The following is an 18382-nucleotide window of genomic DNA, read 5'->3' on the forward strand; positions in this document are numbered from 1 at the left end:
TCTAGACTAATAATGTGTTACATACTGAGTCTGAGTTGCTCTAGTGTTCCCATATATATTTAGTAATCTAGTAATACTATATATTTTATATCAGGTCATATTTATTTTCTGAAAATACTGTATATAGAACACATTGGGGTCTATTTAATTAGAGTCAGAAACTGCCGTTTGTTGGAAAACTGCAGTTTTCTACTCCTTTTTAATCAAATCCATGATTCGACATATTCCATTTTTTTTATTTATTTTTTCCAACGGTTTTACAATGCTTCGACCTGTTGGAAAACATGTTTTTGGCCCATTTCTGACAATCTCAAACCAACTTTAAAAAAGTTTGATTGAGGATATGAAGCGGGGAGGACAGTGCCGGATGAGCAGCAGAAGCAGCAGCAGCCAAATCTAACATTCGGATTTGTCTCAAATCCAACATTCAGATTTGTCTCAAATCCGACACCCTCTCAATTGAATAGATATTGTCGGATCTGTTCCGACAAATTCATGTCAGAATGGATCCGACTTTAATTAAACTTTTAGTCAACTTTAATTGAATAGAATCCATAAATGATCTTTGACAATGTTAATCAGTATATAGTCAGTGAATCTTGGTTTAGATTTTAGTCTCAAAATAAAACTGTCACCAATGTTTCCTCTTTGTCAAAACTATTGTTGACAAAATAAACACTGGACTTTGCCAATAAAAGTGCACAATTTAATCATGTAGATTTTATAGCATCAAAGTTAAAATTTCAGTTCTGGTAATGGATTTTTTTAGGTGTTGGCAAACGAAATCCACCTTACAGTATATCAGGTTCACCAAGCAATCGGTGATATCAATTCTAAAAAAAATTTGTACGTTTTTTTAGTTTGAACATAGATCTAAGCACTTTCTTTTAGAATCAGGCTGAGTATTTTGAATTTTAGATTTTTCTGTAGTTTGCATGTTATTTCATATACAGTGCACATTACATAAGCAGCCTGCATATAATTTTATATAATGCATTAAATAATTTAGCTTACTAATCAAAGGTTTGTACATTGGACCATCAGAAAGCAGAGGTGTCACTATCCCAGTCGGGTTAAAAAATATCTGTAGGTTTGAATATTGCCTATTTTGGAGTTTTGGATATGGGAGACTCAACCTGTAGTCCTACTATAATCACTGATCTAATTTAACATAGTTATCCTGGAAATAGTGTCACCAGACTAGTACTACAGTATATATCCAGGGTTATAATAAATAACCAAATTACTGATTATTCTTAATGCGGGTGTCTTTACTTGATAGTAGCAGAAACTACTACAGAGAAAATCAGCCACGGTCCTATTATTTGCCCCAAACTAATTATTATAATTTTGGATTAGATTATAAAAAATATTTAAATATACTGAAAATATACATATTTTTAAATAAACTTTATCTATGTCACGAAAATGTTGTAAAGTCTGTAAGATTTAGGGGGTTATTCTGGACTGTTTACACGGACCGTACCTTCGCATGGATTCGGCATGAAAAGCCGGCGGTCGGGATCCCGGCGTTCAAAATCCCGACGCCGGAATCCCGAACGCCGAAATCCCAAACGCCGAAATCCCGACAAGGGGGGGACGTAGATCGCCCCCCCCCCCCCTTGCGGGCTCGCTGCGCTCGCCACACATCGGGCCCGGTGCCTCGCTATGCTCGGCAAACTAATGGACACCCACGGGGGGAGAAAGTGTCGGGATTTCGGCGTTCGGGATTCCGGCGTCGGGATCTTGAATGCTGGGATCCCGACCGCCGGGATTTAAACTGCATCCCCTTCGCACTATAACCGATGTTTGGTGTATGTGCATGTGCAGCCACATTTCTGTGCATGTCCTTACATCGGGTGCATGCAGACTCGGTGAGCAGACTGTTCGCAGGGTGCACACACCCAACATTGTGGGCGGGGTGGGGGCGGATAGTAGCACCCATGGTAACACCCAGCGTTTCATGGGTGTTCCCATGAAAATGATTGGTGTTCCCATGGTGATAAAGCCGTGATGTGGGCACTGGGGGCGGGCAGCTGACATCACCTGATGTCTGCTGCCCACCCTCTTTTTTCCAAATGCCCACGCACATCTAAGGTTACTTCAGAGTATCCTTAGATGTGCATGTCCCTTCCACATCATTTGATGGTTGGTGACCATTGAACGAGATGTAATGGGACCTGCAGTAGTATTCAGATATTCCAGGACCAAAGGAACTGAAGACAGTGACTTGGAAGAGAAGGCTTTATTTCTGGTGCTGGTTCTCTCATATATATACCAGAATACACAGTTATTTCCTTAGAAACCCTTGTCATATGCTTTCCTTCCCCCAACATACATAGAAAGGTTCTTTTGTTTATCACATCCCGTGTTCCACATCTGACTACTGTCCATAATAATTGAATTATCTAGTGGAACATATGACTTAATGCTGGCCACACATCAGACCAACTTCAGACCAACTTTTCTGAAACCCTTCAAACCTCCAACCATCCAACTTGACAGTCCAACTAAAACAGTTCCCCACACATCTAACAAACTTTTCTTTCAACGAGTAAACTTTTTTTTTTTTTTTTTTCGTCCAGCCAACTTCTGTCCAACTTCTGATGTCACAGAAGTAGGTGGACAGGTTCGGCCTACTTCTGTTTTTTAATTTATTTTTTACATTTAATTTAATAAAACGGTTTAATTCCACCTTTATGTAGTAGACAGCATGTGAAAAGAGAAAGTAAATGAAAACTCTGCTTCACACACTAGACAATCTCAAAGTTACATGTATCTATTCAAATTGTTAAATGCAAATAATTTGTAACAATATTTCTCAGTGTTGCAACATAAGCCCCATACACACTTGATTACCTTTTAAAAGATATTGCTCATTTTAGCCCTTCTAATACCCCTTTTACACCAAAATCCCTGGTCGGACCCTGGTCTTCAAACACAGGAGTATCCAGGGATGGACCCAGCTTCATACTCTACAGCACTTTGACCTAGGTCGGACCAGGGTCTGCTCTGTTTACACTGAACCTGAGTCAGGTTACAGGTATGTGCATGTAAATGTGGACAGTTAACTCTCTGTAAACACAAGACCATGAAGTTTAACCCATAGAGAATCAAAATTTATCATGGTCATGGGTTCAATACCCACCATGGCCCTAACTGTGAGGCGTTTGTATATTCTCCGCCTACTTGCATGGGTTTACTCTGGGTACTCCGGTTTCCTCCCACAATCCAAAAATATACTGGTAGTCTAATTGGCTTCCAACAAAAATTAACCCTAGAATGTCTGCGTGTGTGTATGTACATGTGGTAGGGAATATAGATTGTAAGCTCCACTGGGGCAGGGGCTGATGTGAATGTTCAACTATTCTGTGTAAAGCGCTGCGGAATATGTGTGCGCTATATAAGAAACTGTTAATAAATAAGACCTCAGTGCTGTAAGGCAAAATTATTAACCATTACACCAACAGACTCTCCTCACAGCCTTATAATCTAATAAGAAAAAGATGCATACAGAGATACTATATTAGGCATGTAGTCATTTGTGTTAGTTACAGTCTTCTACTTCTTCTTATTAATAATAACAGTGCACTGCGCAGGATGGTGACCTGCAGTACTTGTCCAGCAGAATTCTCCAGTTGCCTTTGCTTATGTGGATTATCCTTAAAGGTGCCATAATATGATTGCTTCTCATTTTCTCTACCTGACACGATGTGAGTTACACACTCTATTTGGATATATTACTGCATTAGTAATGTTGTGTAGACTCCTTACTCAATAGGAACAACACTGTAAGACCAGCGCACATAGCGAATGAGCTCAAGCAGAATCTTTCCTCTCTATATTTAATTAATACACGACTATGGCGGCTCATCATTTTTGTATTACAAGTCCTGATTCAGATATTTTGCTACCAATGAGATGAAACATTCTCCAATACTGTATAATTTTATCTATAGAAACTGCAGCTGAAATGCAATATTTAGAGGAACTTCCAGAACTTGCCCTCATGCCAAAGGAGCTATGTCACATAGAACCTGTCCTTACATCAGAGGAGCTATGTCATCAGTGACACATATAGAACTTGTCCTTACATCAGACAGAGGAGCTTTGTCACCAGTCCAGTGACACGTATAGAACGTATAGAACCTATCAATACACCAGAGGAGCTACATAACCATGATACATAGAACTTGTCATTACGCCAGTGATACACAGAAACCTGTATTTACACCTTATAATGAGGATATGACAACAGTTATACACAGAATCTGTCTTTATACCATATATTGGAGTTTTGACACCAGCAATACATAGAACCTTTCTTTACACCATACAGTATATTGGAGTTATGGCACCAGCGATACATAGAGCCTGTCTTTATATCATACATAGTTTGGGCATTTTCTGTTGTGTCACTAAAACACATGGTTATGACAGAGTATCAGTAGAATACAGTATGTACCTTACACTGGGGGGAGAGGGGGACTCTGTGTATCTGCAGGAGGCTGCTCATTGCGTGGCACACGGGGGGAGGCTGGAGGTGAGGGATAGGGGAGGCTGGAGGTGAGAGACTGGAGGTGAGGGATGGAAGAAGCAGCGCCAGATGGATAAGGAGGGGAGGGTGTACCGCTGCCGGGGAACGGGTAAATGTCGGGGACCGGTGGAAGTTGCCGGTTGAGGTGAGAGAAGGGGGAAAGTCAGGCAGAGAGGGGTGAGAGAGGGGGGGTCAGGTAGTTAATGCTCGCATGCCGGAGTTACCTGCTGGGAGAAGGTCTAGCAGAGAGTGTATACTACTGCAAAACCCCCGCCAGCAGCCCTCACCTTAGGGACACCGCTGGAGTCTTGTGCCCAGCAGCGGCAGGGAGAGGACCAGTGGCTGCGCAGTTATGAGAGCCCAGCAGGGCCGGGGATGAGAACAGGGCACCTGGCAGAGAGGACCAGAGGCGGCACAGTGATTAGACCTCGACTCCCGGCAGAGACAGGGAGAGCACCAGCGGAGTTAAGTGACCGAAGGGGGAGAACAGCCTGGAGGGGATCAGCCGGCTCTCCTTTACCAGTATAACAGCAGCAGAAGCTGCGGCGGACGGTACTCCAATGCTCTGAGGACATGCGGCGCGGGCAAGTGAGTCCACAGCAATCCATTGCTCTCAGGCTGTGTCTCTCCTCCACCCGAAGCCGCCCTGCTGTGACAAGAACCAGGTTTCCTCAGCGGCGCCGCATGCTGTAGCGAGCCCCTTGCCAATGCTACCTGGTGGGGGGCAGAGGGCCAGGCAGAATTGATTGCCGGTGCCGGTGCCAGTGTCACTGACACTGGCACCTCTCCTCCTGCTGCTGCTGGCACTGGACTCCACTGGTGACACAAGTAGGTGGACACTGCTGGTCAGTGTCCGCCTACTTATCGGGCAGTTGGAGGACAGTTCCCCCACACATCAGGGCGATCAGCTGGGAAAAATCAAACAGATTTGGCCATGTGGGAGCAAACGGCTGATAATCGTTTGCTCCCACACACTAGAAAGATTATCATTCCAACCAGCCAAAAGTTGGAAGGTTTCAACGATATCTTTCTGATGTGTGGCCAGCATTAGACAGGATATACATCCATGTCAACTGTTTCAGCTTCTTGTAGATGAGACATTCATTGTTTAATCCTAGTACAGATATGGATCTTATAATACTCTGTACTGGTAGGAATCATAATATGTTATAAGAAATATAATGTTAAGTAAGATAAACGCTATCACCATTGAATGATGTGGGTGTTCCCCCACAGCTTGCGAATGGATGTTTATGAAAAACATCCATTTGCAGCTCCTGCGAACAAATGTGGCATGCAAGGGGGTGCGTATCGGCATTCGCAGGGCTGCATCTGGTGGAATTGCAAGGCTGCGAATACAAACCAACTAGGATAAGGTCCTTAGTACATGACTGATGTCTATAGAGGCTAAGACTAAATATAAGATAAGAATAACTAGGAAGATCAATTGTTATTAGTTATCATCCAGACAATGGCCACCAATCACATCCTATATATTCCCCTTGACAGCTGTAAGAACCATCAGTTGTTTATAATCCATGAGATCACTCTCTACCTTTCTATCAAGTAACTCACAGGAGATAATTACATATCCTTCATCAGTGAAGGTCTTTCTTGCAAAACTATCATCATATTTCAATGCATGTATCCTATGGTCACCAGCAGTGTAATATGTGGCATTTAAGGTTCCAATAACTATAAAGTATCCCCCGGGTTTAAGCAGCTTTGACATCTTCCTCACGTTTCTGATGTAATCTTGTTGGTCCTGACTAACCCCATCCAGCATCACCACAGTAACTAGACAGTCGGCTTGTGGTAACACCACAGGATCCGTGAGATTCTCTTTGCTGAAGTCACATTTCATAACGCGTGTAATTGTCTCCTTTAACTTTTCTTCTTTCTCTTGCTCTTCGACACTAGAAAAAAAGCATTATACAGGTTGAGTCTCCCTTATCCGAAATGCTCGGGACCACGAGCATTCCGGATAAGGGATTTTTCCAGTTTTTTGAAGAAATATTTTTAGGCATACTTACTTGTCCCCTGGTGGTCCCTCGGCTCCCACGTTGTCCCCTGGCATCCACGGCAGGCCTTCAGCACTATCTCCGGCATCTCCAGCGGTCCCAGGAGTGCATTGCACGAGTTCCCAGGAGCACTCACGCAATGCACTCCTGGGACCGATGGAGACGCCGGAGAGGATGTTGAAGGCCTACTGTGGATGCCGGGGGACTTGGTTAGTATTAAAAAAGGGTTAGGGGGGAAAAAATAAAATTCGAATTTCTCCAAAAAAAACCCCAAGTTTTTTGGAATAATTTGGATTCGGGATGTACGGATACGGGATACCGTACCTGTATTTACAAGTGTCATTGTAATATTGTGTGTTTCAGTTTAGTTTTCTTTTATGCCTCAGCCACAAGACAAATCACCTCAAAGAGAATAAACACTTTACTTGTAACTATCAATTACTTTTGTGAAGCAGTTCAGTGTTTACTGCTCCCTTAATGTATGTGTTCTTTATGTGGATAGTATCATTATACCATTATTTCCATAGATAGCTACTTTTTATTCATGTTGCATTACTTGAATAGCATGTCATATAGCACGGGTGTCAAACCCAAGGCCCGCGGGCCGAATCCGGCCCGCCAGACCAAGTCTACTGGCCCGCGCTGCCGCTGCCAGTCTGTAAAGCCGGCTGCCTTCTGAGAACGCTAGCGCAGAGCGTTCCCAGGAGTTCAGTGCACTGCCCGGCGACGTGCGTAATAACGTCATGCCGTGCCCCCCGCGCAGTACGCTCAGGCAAAGGAGCAAAGCCTGAGCGTGGGGTGTTTGTGCGGTGACGGCTGGCCTGCCCTGGCGCGCGACGGACGGGGGATCAGCACCTTTTGCGGAGCCTGCTGCCACACAGCATTGAAGTAAGTGCAGCAGTGGCTCTCACTCCAAATAATATATGTATGATGCTGGCTAGGGTGTGACACACCTGCTGCAAGCTGCAGCACAGAGTCTTGTCACATGGTGGCTTGGTGGGCTGTATTGCTAGTATATAAAATAAGTATATTTCATATACTTATTTATTAAATAAGTACATTAAATATACTTATTTTAATATGCCACCAGCAGCCCACCAAGCCACCATGTGATAGTTTTGGGATTCACTTCAGAGTCAGACCTTGGTTGACATGGATGGGATGGAGACCTTTATTGGAGGGAGGGTCTCCATTTCCCCAGAAATCCTCAGCTTGAGCTGACTAGTTAAGGGGGGTTAAGGGGGGCAAACAGGGCCGGCGCCACCACTAGGCAGCCTTAGGCATTTGCCTAGGGCGCCGGCCACTGGAGGGCGGAAGTTGGCGCAGCTGTCCCCCCCTCCACCCCTGTCGCCGCCGCATCGCCTATCGCCACCCCCCCGTGGAGTGACAACCGGCCCTTTGAGGGTGACCAAACTGCTGATGCGGTCCCCGATGAATTTGAGTTTGACACCCCTGTCATATAGCATGTCTGGCTAGTTGTGTCTTATACACACATCATATCATGCCATTTTCATTTGCATTGTGGAATAATCAATTATAGCATAATGCACTGAGATGTCTGATAGTGTAATACTATGTTCTGTCAACCAGATGTCGCTTCTCCTATACTGTACTGTGCATGTTTCAAATAGCCAATTTAGTGAAACTACTGTATATTATATAAACACTGCATTCTTGTTTCCTATTTAAGGCGAACATTGGGGATTATTCAGTGACCCACATGATTATTCAGTGACCCACATGACCAATGTGATTTTGGGTAAAATTTGTGGATTGGGATATTGCATTCATTGTACACTGGATTGGGACATGTGATGACTCATTTCACTGTCCATTCTACATAGACACGGGACTGAGAACAGCCAAGGACTAGGTATATATACAGTGTGAGTTTGCTTCAGACAGTGTTAAAACACTGTAATTTGAGCCAAAAAGAAATATTGGGAAACGTTTTTGTGGTCCCCATATTTCATAGAACCAGCGTTGGGTTCTTTAGCCATCACTGTTTTTGCAAATACAATTATAATAATGCCTAGACATCTCCCAAATTTCCAAAATCCAGCACTATAGGCAGGATAATAATGGCCCTTATTCTGGTTGGTGCGGTCGAGCCGCATATGCGGCTCCGACCGCACCAGACGAATCCCCGCCCACCCTACGGATCGCCACGGCCGTCCGTACACGGACGGCTGGCGATCCGCATAAAAATGGTGGAGGCTACGCCTCCACCATGGTGGGAGCTGCCCCCTGCATTCGATGGTCGTCGACCATCGAAGGCAGGTCCGCACGCCGCGGCAGCTCCCGCAAGCTGAGACCACACGGACAATCGTCCGTGTGGTAGCTTGTATGGGGGCTGAAAGCTGACATCCGGCGACGTCAGCTTTCCGCCCCCATGAGTTGCGTCATGCCCTCATTAGCATGCGTACGCCCCGCGTTTGCATGGGAACGCCCATGAAACGCGGGGCGTATACATAGGGAAATGAGGGCATGAAGCCCCTCACTCCCCTATACGCCCCCTTTGCGGCGTAGTAAATTTATGTGCGGCGAATTCGCCTGCACATGCGCAGATTGACCTCTGCGCATGTGCAGACGGAAAACATCGGCGGTACGGCCGCACGCGGGCCGTACCGCTCGAATCTGAATAAGGGCCAATGTCACATCCAGATGACATGATTGGTGAGTTCACCATGGCCAAAGCATTAACTAATTGTAACACACAAGAAAAGGAGTCCCTCCTTCTCATCCCTCCTGGCTAGGATGAAGCCCAGGGCATTTCCTCAACACCCATGTTTGTTTAGTGCTAAGTTTATTTCAGTTAAATGTAGAATACAATTATACCATATTTACTAGAAATTAAAGGTGTTGTGTCATAGGAAAATGTAACTACAGAATATGACACAGACAATGCACTAAAAAGTTGGCTTGGACTCGGCCTATGACCTTGCTGTACACCTTCATTTACCCAATTATTATTTTGGGTCTTGCATGTACAGTACAGTAGATAATCATCTGACCTCCATCAAATATGTAACAATGACCTGTTATGTTACGTGTTCGTTAGAAAGATTTTTTTCATGTGATAAATGCTTTATGTTCTTACATGATTAGATAATATTTTACCTGATACCTGCCAACTCGGCAGCAATCTTAGATGCATGAGTCCAATCAAACGCCCCAGTGCGGGTGTCCACCCATTTGTTGAGCTCAATAATACAGGAGTCTGTTGGTTTTAGTATTATGATCGCTTTAAAATATTCACAGAAACCAAAAAGATGATGAACGAAGGATCCCTTACTCATGTCAATCAAAGTTTCTCCTTTAATACGGCCTGCGGGGAAAGACTCAGATAAGTAGGAATGTAACAGTCTATATAGTTATAGTGAGTCAACCACAAAGAAAGATAATATGTGTTCCAGCATTGGCCACATACTGAATAAAGGGATTTCATGATGTACGTTTCATGGTATAATACTGAGGAATGGCACATGGTGTGTATGAGACATGGTGACTGCAGATAGGTCTGTATAAAATAGGGCATCTTATACTGTGGGGGTTATTCTGATTCACTTGGAAAGGCACAATCACTCTCTAATGGACAAAACCATGTGCACTGCAGGTGGGGGCTGATGTAACATGTGCAGAGAGATTAAAGGTCCCCATACATCAGAAAGATATTGTACCCATCGTACAATCTCAACTGGTTGCGTGATTGATTGTATGACAGATTGTAAGTACATTGTGTGTCCAAAAACCACCAATGACTGCCGGGGAGTTGAAGTGTTAGCTCTGTGCAGAAAGGAACCGGATGTCGCAGTTCCTTCCTCCACTGTCTGAGAGAGAAGTGTGAATTTGCTGAGCAGTAACACTGTGGAGCAGTGCCTGATGCATACCTCCCAACAGGGATGCAGTCAAAATCCCGATAGTCAAAATCCCGACAGGGTCGAAATCCCGAATGGGTCATAATACCGACAAGGACAAAATCCGGACAAGGACAAAATCCCGACATTTAAAATCATAACAGCATCAAAATACTGACATATAGAATGTACAGGTGAAACAGTCAACATGACTTTACCTCGACAGGTCGCAAGGTCGACATACGTTTTTCATGCCCTACCATCCACTAGGGCGTGGTGGGAGAATAAAATAGTGTGCCCGAAGCATTGCGAGCGAAGCGAGCTATGCGAGGGGCTGCGGTTCACCTCCAACTGTGTCCATGTTGACTGTGTCGACATTTGGGTAAAAAAAAACAGTGAAAAAACCCATGTCGACCTTGCGACCTGTCGACGGAAAGTCGTGTCGACTGTTTCACCTGCACATTCTATATGTCAGTATTTTGACCCTGTTGGGATTTTAAATGTCGGGATTTTGTCCTTGTCGGTATTATGACCTATTCGGGATTTTGACCCTGTCTGATTTTAAACGTCGGGATTTCATACCGAATCCTCCCAACATGACATATTTCAGGAGGGGCAAATGCTTTGCTCCTGAACATCCTTGCCAGTTGCAGTTGCAGAGGTGGGACTGCACACCTGCCAGTGAGTCCGGACTGTGCTGTTTCGGGTGGCAGTTGGTGGGGCTCCCCTATCTGAATTTTGGACTGTGCTGCAGCCCTGCAACTCTTTAACTGCCACTGGCAAGGATGTCCAGAAACAGAGCATCTTGTCCCTCCTGGAATGGGTCATGTTGGGAGATATGTTGGAGCAATCTCATGCCGCTTATACCAGAGAGTATCAAACTGCTCGGGCGTGCAGTCTGTCACCAACAAAAGCGTAAGTTACTGTCATATACCTGGTGTATTGTGCTTAGTACAAGCAGCTGCATAGTCTCTGACACTGCCTTGCTATGTGTGTGTGTGTGTGTGTGTGTGTGTGCAGAATCTCATGCTGCTGCAGAAACTCTTATATCTTTTACTACTGTTATCATCTGAATACTTAATAAACCAATGTTTTTATTACTCTGTTGTGTGGATGAACATCATCCAAATACCGCAACACTCTGCAAACAGGTTTTGGGTCCAGGACTGTGTGTTTGAGAAAGTACATCAGAAAGAGAAAGTGAAAATTCACTATATAAAACTAGAGAGGACATTTTATCAAAGTTGAGACAAGATTCACAGCACAGGGCACACTATGAACTTTACAAAGCTAAAAGGCTCAGAGAAATATGCTACATGGAAGTTTGCAATGGAAATGCAGCTTAAGGGCGAACAGTTGTAAAAAGCCACAAATAATCCAGGACAAAGTCCAAACACTGATGAGGTGGATAGAGCCATCGGGATGATTGATTTTGGCTGTGGAGCAGCATTATATACTCCATTATCAGTGGGAAAGAATCCTCGGTGGAGATGTTGATAGCTCTTAGGATGGTATCTGATCAGACGGATATTCCTGAGATTAATGCTACATGGGACAAACTTAAGTACCTGCAAATACATCAAATATTACATTGATATATTGCAGTCAATATCTCCTCAAATGGCATCTGTGGGGGCACAGATGGAATATGTGGAGGTGGCAATGGCGATGTTAAAGAATCTGATAACAGATTTTAATTTCCTGGTGGTAGCATTGGAATCTAACAATACCAAGCTCACAAAAGAAATTGTGAGGGACAATTTACTGCCATTCCAATAATGTATTCCTGTAGAGACAAATGCTGAGGTTACTGCCTTCCTGACAAAAGATACAAATATTAGACTTAATACTTACAAATGGCGACAGAATATCTGATGTAAATGTAAGTGAAACCTGAGATCATCAAGCAGTATGGTTCAAAATAAAGACAGAGATTGACTCGTAGCACACAAAAACAAAGGTGTTAGATTTAGTGTAAAATAGTGCAAAAAGTTCCTTGATAAATGGCATACCGGCCTACATTATTTTGCTCCTCTCAGGGAGAAATGGCTCTGTGGAGATACCTTGGTAATACCTCGGTAAATAGTCACCTTCTCACCTGTGCACATCCTCCATGTGCCAAACACATGGAGGGTGATTCAGTCCCATATGTAATAATGGTCTGTAGGAGTACAGGTGCAACCAAAGCACTTGCTGAGGGAATATCCTATGTGGTGTTTCCCTGTTAAATCAGCTTCCCCAGAGAAACGATTCTCCTGTTCCCATTACACAGTGCTGATGAGCAATGTATTCACCCTGTACGCTATAACAGCAGTCATATACAATAACCATATACAATGTAAACTGAAAACGGACCTGTTGCTAATGCGCTGTGCAGCTTCTCCATAACAAATACCACAACCTCTTCTCTGAACGCACTGTCTGCTCCAAAATATTTCAGGTAGTCTCTGGAATCCATCCCATGCACATGATAAAGCTTTAGGTCAGGTCTGGCTTCCATCCTCTTGTCTTCTGTCACACAGTGCAGGATAGGTCTCTGATCTGTAATATGTATGTTTTTTTTTTCCGTTATATGTAGTGTAATGTGTGCAGCTCTTCTCTTTTTAAATGTATTAAAATATATATTGTTATTTACCGTCATCACAATGTTCTCATACTCAGCTGACTATGAGTGTGTTAGTTTTGGCAGAATTGTTATTGACGATGATTAAATATGTGACCTCACCATGTGATAATCATACGTTACAATGTGCCATAATCCAACTGTATTTTGATTTTGTTTATGAATAACCCTCTACATTCCATCTTAGTAAGCTTGTAAAAACATTTTAGATATTTGTCCTTATCTTAAAATATATAGAATCTGGTTGGTTACTGTATTGGTATGGGGCAAAATGGCATTACAGAAGTTTTATTTTACATTGCATTTTAATGTGTTGTTTGTCTGACACACAAACATAGAAAGTACTGTAAAGCATACCTTCCATCCTCACAGAGCACTGGGCATGCACCCATCATGAGGAAAATGAAGGCGTGGCTTTTTGTGCAGCTTCTGGTGAGGAAACACACCCTTTTGTAGATGCTACTCCCCCATACCTTGACCACATGGCTTTGCCAAGTACAGGAGTCCAGCTTTCCCTATTTAGAAAGTTGAAAGGTATGAGAAAGTTCTGTGACATTAATGCCTGTGGTTAATTTGAACTTCTGTTTGTTGTTCTGCTGACATTTTGCACCTGCTTTGAAATAGTCTTAGTAACTGCTAAAATATGCATTTGCAATTGAATACTTAAATCATGTTTATGCCCTTATTTGTAACATGCTTGTCCTTCCCTGCCTCGCTTACTTTAGGCCACCTTGCTTGTGCCTCATGTCATCTGTCTGTCTCCCCCTTCCCTCTAGATTGTAAGCTCCTTGGAGCAGGGCCCTCCTCCCTCCTCTTGATGAAGCCGCTGACATAAGTAAGCGGGGAAACACATCACATCTCATAATAGGCTGCGGCGCTGGGCTGTGCTTTCCGGGACCCCATAAAAGCCCGGAAAGCACAGCCCAGTGCCGCAGCCTATTACCGGCAGAGATCTGTTATAAAACGTTCTGCAGCAGGAGAATAGTGATTTATTGTACGGACACCACCTGGTGCCGGTCCCTTCAATATAAGGTAGACCATCCAGCAGGGATGCGGTCAATTTGCCGGCGGTCGGGATCCCGGCGTTCAGAATCCCGACACTGGAATCCCGACCGCTGAAATCCCGAATCTTTCTCCCTCCGTGGGTGTCCACGACACCCATAGAGGGAGAATAAAATAGCGTGCCGAGCGTAGCGAGGCACCGGGCCCGCTGCGTGGCGAGCGCAGCGAGCCCGCAAGGGGGGGCGATCCACGTCCCCCCATGTCGGGATTTCGGCGGTCGGGATTCCAGTGTCGGGATTCCGACCGCCGGGATCCCGACCGCCGGGATTTCGTATCGGATCCCATCCAAAAGGATTACAAATCATCATCTGGCTCAGATAAAGGGAGGAAGTCCAGTATATAATGTCACATTGTCTTCTGCAAGGATCTTCATAACAAAAAGGACACTGGGACTGGTAAATATATATGAAAAGCCTCTGTGATATATCACACATACAAAATAGCCTCAATATACATCTATAGAGAAAATTTATACTCAGCCTAGCCATAAAATCTGTCTATGTTATGTGTTGTATGTCATGTATGTCATATTATATTCTTTTTATTATGTTGCTACAGAACTATGTATTTTAATAAATTTATGATATTTACATCATTGATATCCTAATTGATTTTTGGCTAAGCAGCGCCTCCTAGGTGTACCAGCTTCTAGTTGGATACCAAACACACATTTCTGATCCATAGAGGTGCACAATTCCTCTAATTAGGGGGCCGCAGCTTGGCTAAAGGCCAAAAAGAGAATCATCCTCTGTATTATAACCAGCGCTTTTGTGTGACCCTAGTGGCCACAGGAATATTGTCTTCAAGGACTTGACTAGGAATTAATTCTAGAAAGACAATAATTGCTCTTAGTGGGTTTAGATGCTGCAGCCAATTACTTAATGCATTAAGTAGCTTTTAGGGAGTTCGTTATTTAGTAATAGAAGTGATAATTATCTGTACTTTAATGGTTGAATTTATCCATTGATCTATTTGCATGCTAGTAACCTTGATTTTCATTAGCTAAAAGAAAGCAGAGTTCTAGTATAATAAAACCTCCTTTACTGCACATTTGTAATTTATTGTTTTGAACATTATATGTTTGTTTATATTAATGAAACTGTGAATAGAAGAAGATACTTACCCGGGAAAGAAAGAGATACCTACTTGGTGAAGGATTCACATTTGGCGTCACAAACAGGATATGGAAACGTTTAAATTCTACAGCCATTGGTAACTCTAAATGTCTCAAGACAAAAGTTAAGAAAGGCATATACTCAATGAGGAGTAAGGAGATGCATCAGATGGAATAAGCTCAACCGTAAGTACACCGACCTCAATAACTGTACCATATTATTTTAGTGTGCCATGGCTTCCCACTTATTACGGGGATAATAGAGTGACTGAAATTAATGCATTTTGTGACTTTTGAGATCAGATTGAAGCCTTGTTTCGGTTATATGAATTGAATGAAAATTAAAAGATTGAAATACTCGTGACACAACTAAGAGGGTTTGCTAAGAGAAAAGTCATGGCCAGAAAGTCAAAAAAAAACAGCAGATACTTAATAAGCTAGCAAAAGTGTTTGATACTAAAACATCAGAACTGAAAACACAGTTTTATTCTCGAAAACAAGAACCACACAAAACAGTACGAGAATTTGCTGTGGAGCTGCAAGAGGCAATATGAGCTATTTAGCTCTGTGCTCCAACTGAAATGATAGAGGAAGATGAGACATTAATCAATCAGTTCCTAGATGGAATCTATGATGAGAATACTAAAGGACAATTGAAGATGTTACATCGCCAAGAATCACCTTAGTTTTGTGGCCTTCAAAGAGTTGATTATAAAAGTTTTAGGCGATAGAGAGGAACAATGACTATACCCATTGAACCCACTCTTCAGCAGCAAATTCAATCCACTGCCTCCAAAAGATTAAATTAAAGAAATAAAGGGGAAAATTGCTGATTTGACACAATGAATGACTGATCTTTGCGTTGAACTGAGAGCATTAAAGGAGACATCATTACAACAGAGACCATGGTGGATGGAAAGAGAATCCCATTATGGAATTAGTGGGAGAAATAGCAGCAGCTTCTGGCCATGTGGGCAAGAACAGGAAGAGCAAATTCAAATATGGAAGGAATGTTAGTATCTGGGCACTGGGCGGGGAGTCACTATATATCAATATCACATACCCTCCAACTGTACCAATTAAGCTGGTACAGTACCATTTTTTAACAGCCTGTACCAGCTCAAAAAAATTGTACCGATTGTACCATTTGTTGTGGTTGGGGTGGCTCCTCCTCTGGCGCCACATAATAGGCAATGAGATCGATTTTGCACGGCGGTTTTGCACCCATTCCCAGTGGTGAATTGCGCCGGGTCGTGGAGCTCCTGTCGACTTCCCACAGACAAGGAAGACCCATTTGCAGGCATTGTCAGAGAAGCAGGTATATTGAGCTAATTTTCTGCCAACCAGAGCATTTAAACGAAGAGATCACGAGTGCCAGGACCAACCATCGGGAGACTCCTCAGGAATAGGTCCTTCACCCCAAGAATGGATGCCAAAATTTGATGACATTGCCCCACCATTGAAATTAAAGCCAATGGAGTTAGTTTGCCAGCATTGTTAGATACCGGATAGATACTGCAAGTTACTACTATTCAGTGGGCTGAGTTTGCAAGACATTGGATGGAGGAAGAGATAATAGCACCACCACTGGCATGGCTGAATTTGTTAGCTAACAATGGACAAAGAATTGAGTGTTGTGGATACTGGGAGGCTGAAATTGGAATAAGACAAGCCCAATTGCCCAACCAAGGGTATTTAATTACAGCTGTTGAAGATCAATGGGTGCCACCAGTAATTATTGGAATAAATATTCTAAATAATTGCCCCGAAGAATTAATTAGCACAGTAAAACAAGAGTTATCTACTCGAAATCTCACTGAGCGACGACCCTTGCAACCGACCATCCGTTTCTACAAAGCCAACAAACATTTGCTGACAAGAGAGGAGATATTGGAACTGTCCGTATTGCAGAGCGACAAAACATCTTGTTACCTTCAAATTCCGTGTGGTGCAAGACAAAGATCAGGCCAAGAGGAAGGGATTGTGATGCTATTGTTTAAAGGAGACACGAAAGTTGGGCTGAACAATTTGTACTAGCCAGAGCATTAGTAACTGTAGTACAAGGGAGAGTTCCGGTAAGACTATTGAATCCTTATAATCATCCCATCAAGGTAGCCTTATTCCAAGTCATTGCACAAACCTATGAAGTTAATTTCCAAGACATCATAGACATGGAAATTGTTGCAGCACAACAATATGTAGTCACCAGAGATGAGCAGAAAGTCCAGCCTGAAGCTCCATGGTGGAACAAATTACAAATTGGTGATCATGACACACCAGAGAAAGAAAAAGCTGGAGTGTTATGCTTAGTTTAGAAGAATGAAAAGATGATTTTGGACGAGTCAAGGACATTCAACATAGCATTCCCACTGGGGCTGCTCCTTCTATAAAGGTACAGCAACACCTATTCCACCTGCATTATCTCAACCAGTAAAGAAAATGATCGAGGACATGAAAGCATGCAAATTGATTTGAGACAGTTATAGCCCGTGGTATTAGTCCAAAAGAAAGTTTGAGATTTACGTTTTTAACACATAGAGATGCTTATCCTCTTCCCAGGATAGAAGAATCTGTGGCTGCTCTAAAATCAGCCGTGTACTTTTCCACTCTAGATTTACTAAGCAGCTACTGGCACTGATCCCTGTACACATGATACTCTGGGTGAGATTTAATAGGATGAGAGCTTCAGAAAGTGAGAGATTTGGTGAGAAATCTCCAGGTTTTTTTTAAAGCGGCAATCATTTACACAGCAAAATCAAACTGGTTTAGCAGTGTAAATGATTGCCACTTTAAAAAAACTGGAGACTTCTCACCATATCTCTCACTTTATGAATCTCTCATCCTATTAAATCTCACCCTCTGAGTCAAATAATCATCCCCTATGAATAACGAATAACAAGATTTAATTTTACATGCCTACCATAAATGATCTGGACATTTGGGGACAAAGAAAACAGAAATCGTTATTAGAAATAACTTTTTCTGGGTCGGATTACATGCAGATGTCGAAAGCTGGATTGAAAAGTGCTCTGCTTATGCCATAAAGAGGAACTTGCAACCTGGTCAGAAAGCATCCTTGCAACCCATTCAAAGTAAATTCCCTCAAGAAATAGTAACATTAGATCATGTAAAGCTGGGGCCAAGTCATGCAGGATACCAATATGCTTT

The 18382-nt window shown here is 43.0% G+C and overlaps 1 protein-coding gene across 1 annotated transcript; it reads right to left on the reverse strand.

Moving 5' to 3' along the window:
* Positions 1-5753: 5753 nt before the first annotated feature.
* On the reverse strand, positions 5754-16663 carry LOC146041640 (nicotinamide N-methyltransferase-like). The gene is made up of 6 exons (XM_083161573.1): positions 16600-16663; positions 15247-15318; positions 12811-12956; positions 12181-12233; positions 9679-9924; positions 5754-6453 (listed from the first exon to the last, which is right to left on the reverse strand). The coding sequence occupies exons 1-6, from the start codon at positions 16661-16663 to the stop codon at positions 6027-6029; spliced, it is 1008 nt and encodes a 335-aa protein (XP_083017699.1). The 3' UTR covers positions 5754-6026.
* Between the last annotated feature and the right edge of the window lie 1719 nt (positions 16664-18382).

This window comes from Crinia signifera, chromosome 19 (genome assembly GCF_055691185.1).
Source record: "Crinia signifera chromosome 19, ASM5569118v1, whole genome shotgun sequence".
NCBI classification, from domain to species: domain Eukaryota; kingdom Metazoa; phylum Chordata; class Amphibia; order Anura; family Myobatrachidae; genus Crinia; species Crinia signifera.

Coding starts and splice junctions, on each gene's coding strand:
- LOC146041640 (XM_083161573.1), bottom strand. CDS start 16,663: ATGTCATCAAATTTTGGCATCCATTCTTGGGGTGAAGGACCTATTCCT. Junction 15,319..16,599: donor TCCTGAGGAGTCTCCCGATG/GTTGGTCCTGGC, acceptor TGAGACATTTAG/AGTTACCAATGGCTGTAGAA. Junction 12,957..15,246: donor AAATGTGAATCCTTCACCAA/GTAGGTATCTCT, acceptor TACATATTACAG/ATCAGAGACCTATCCTGCAC.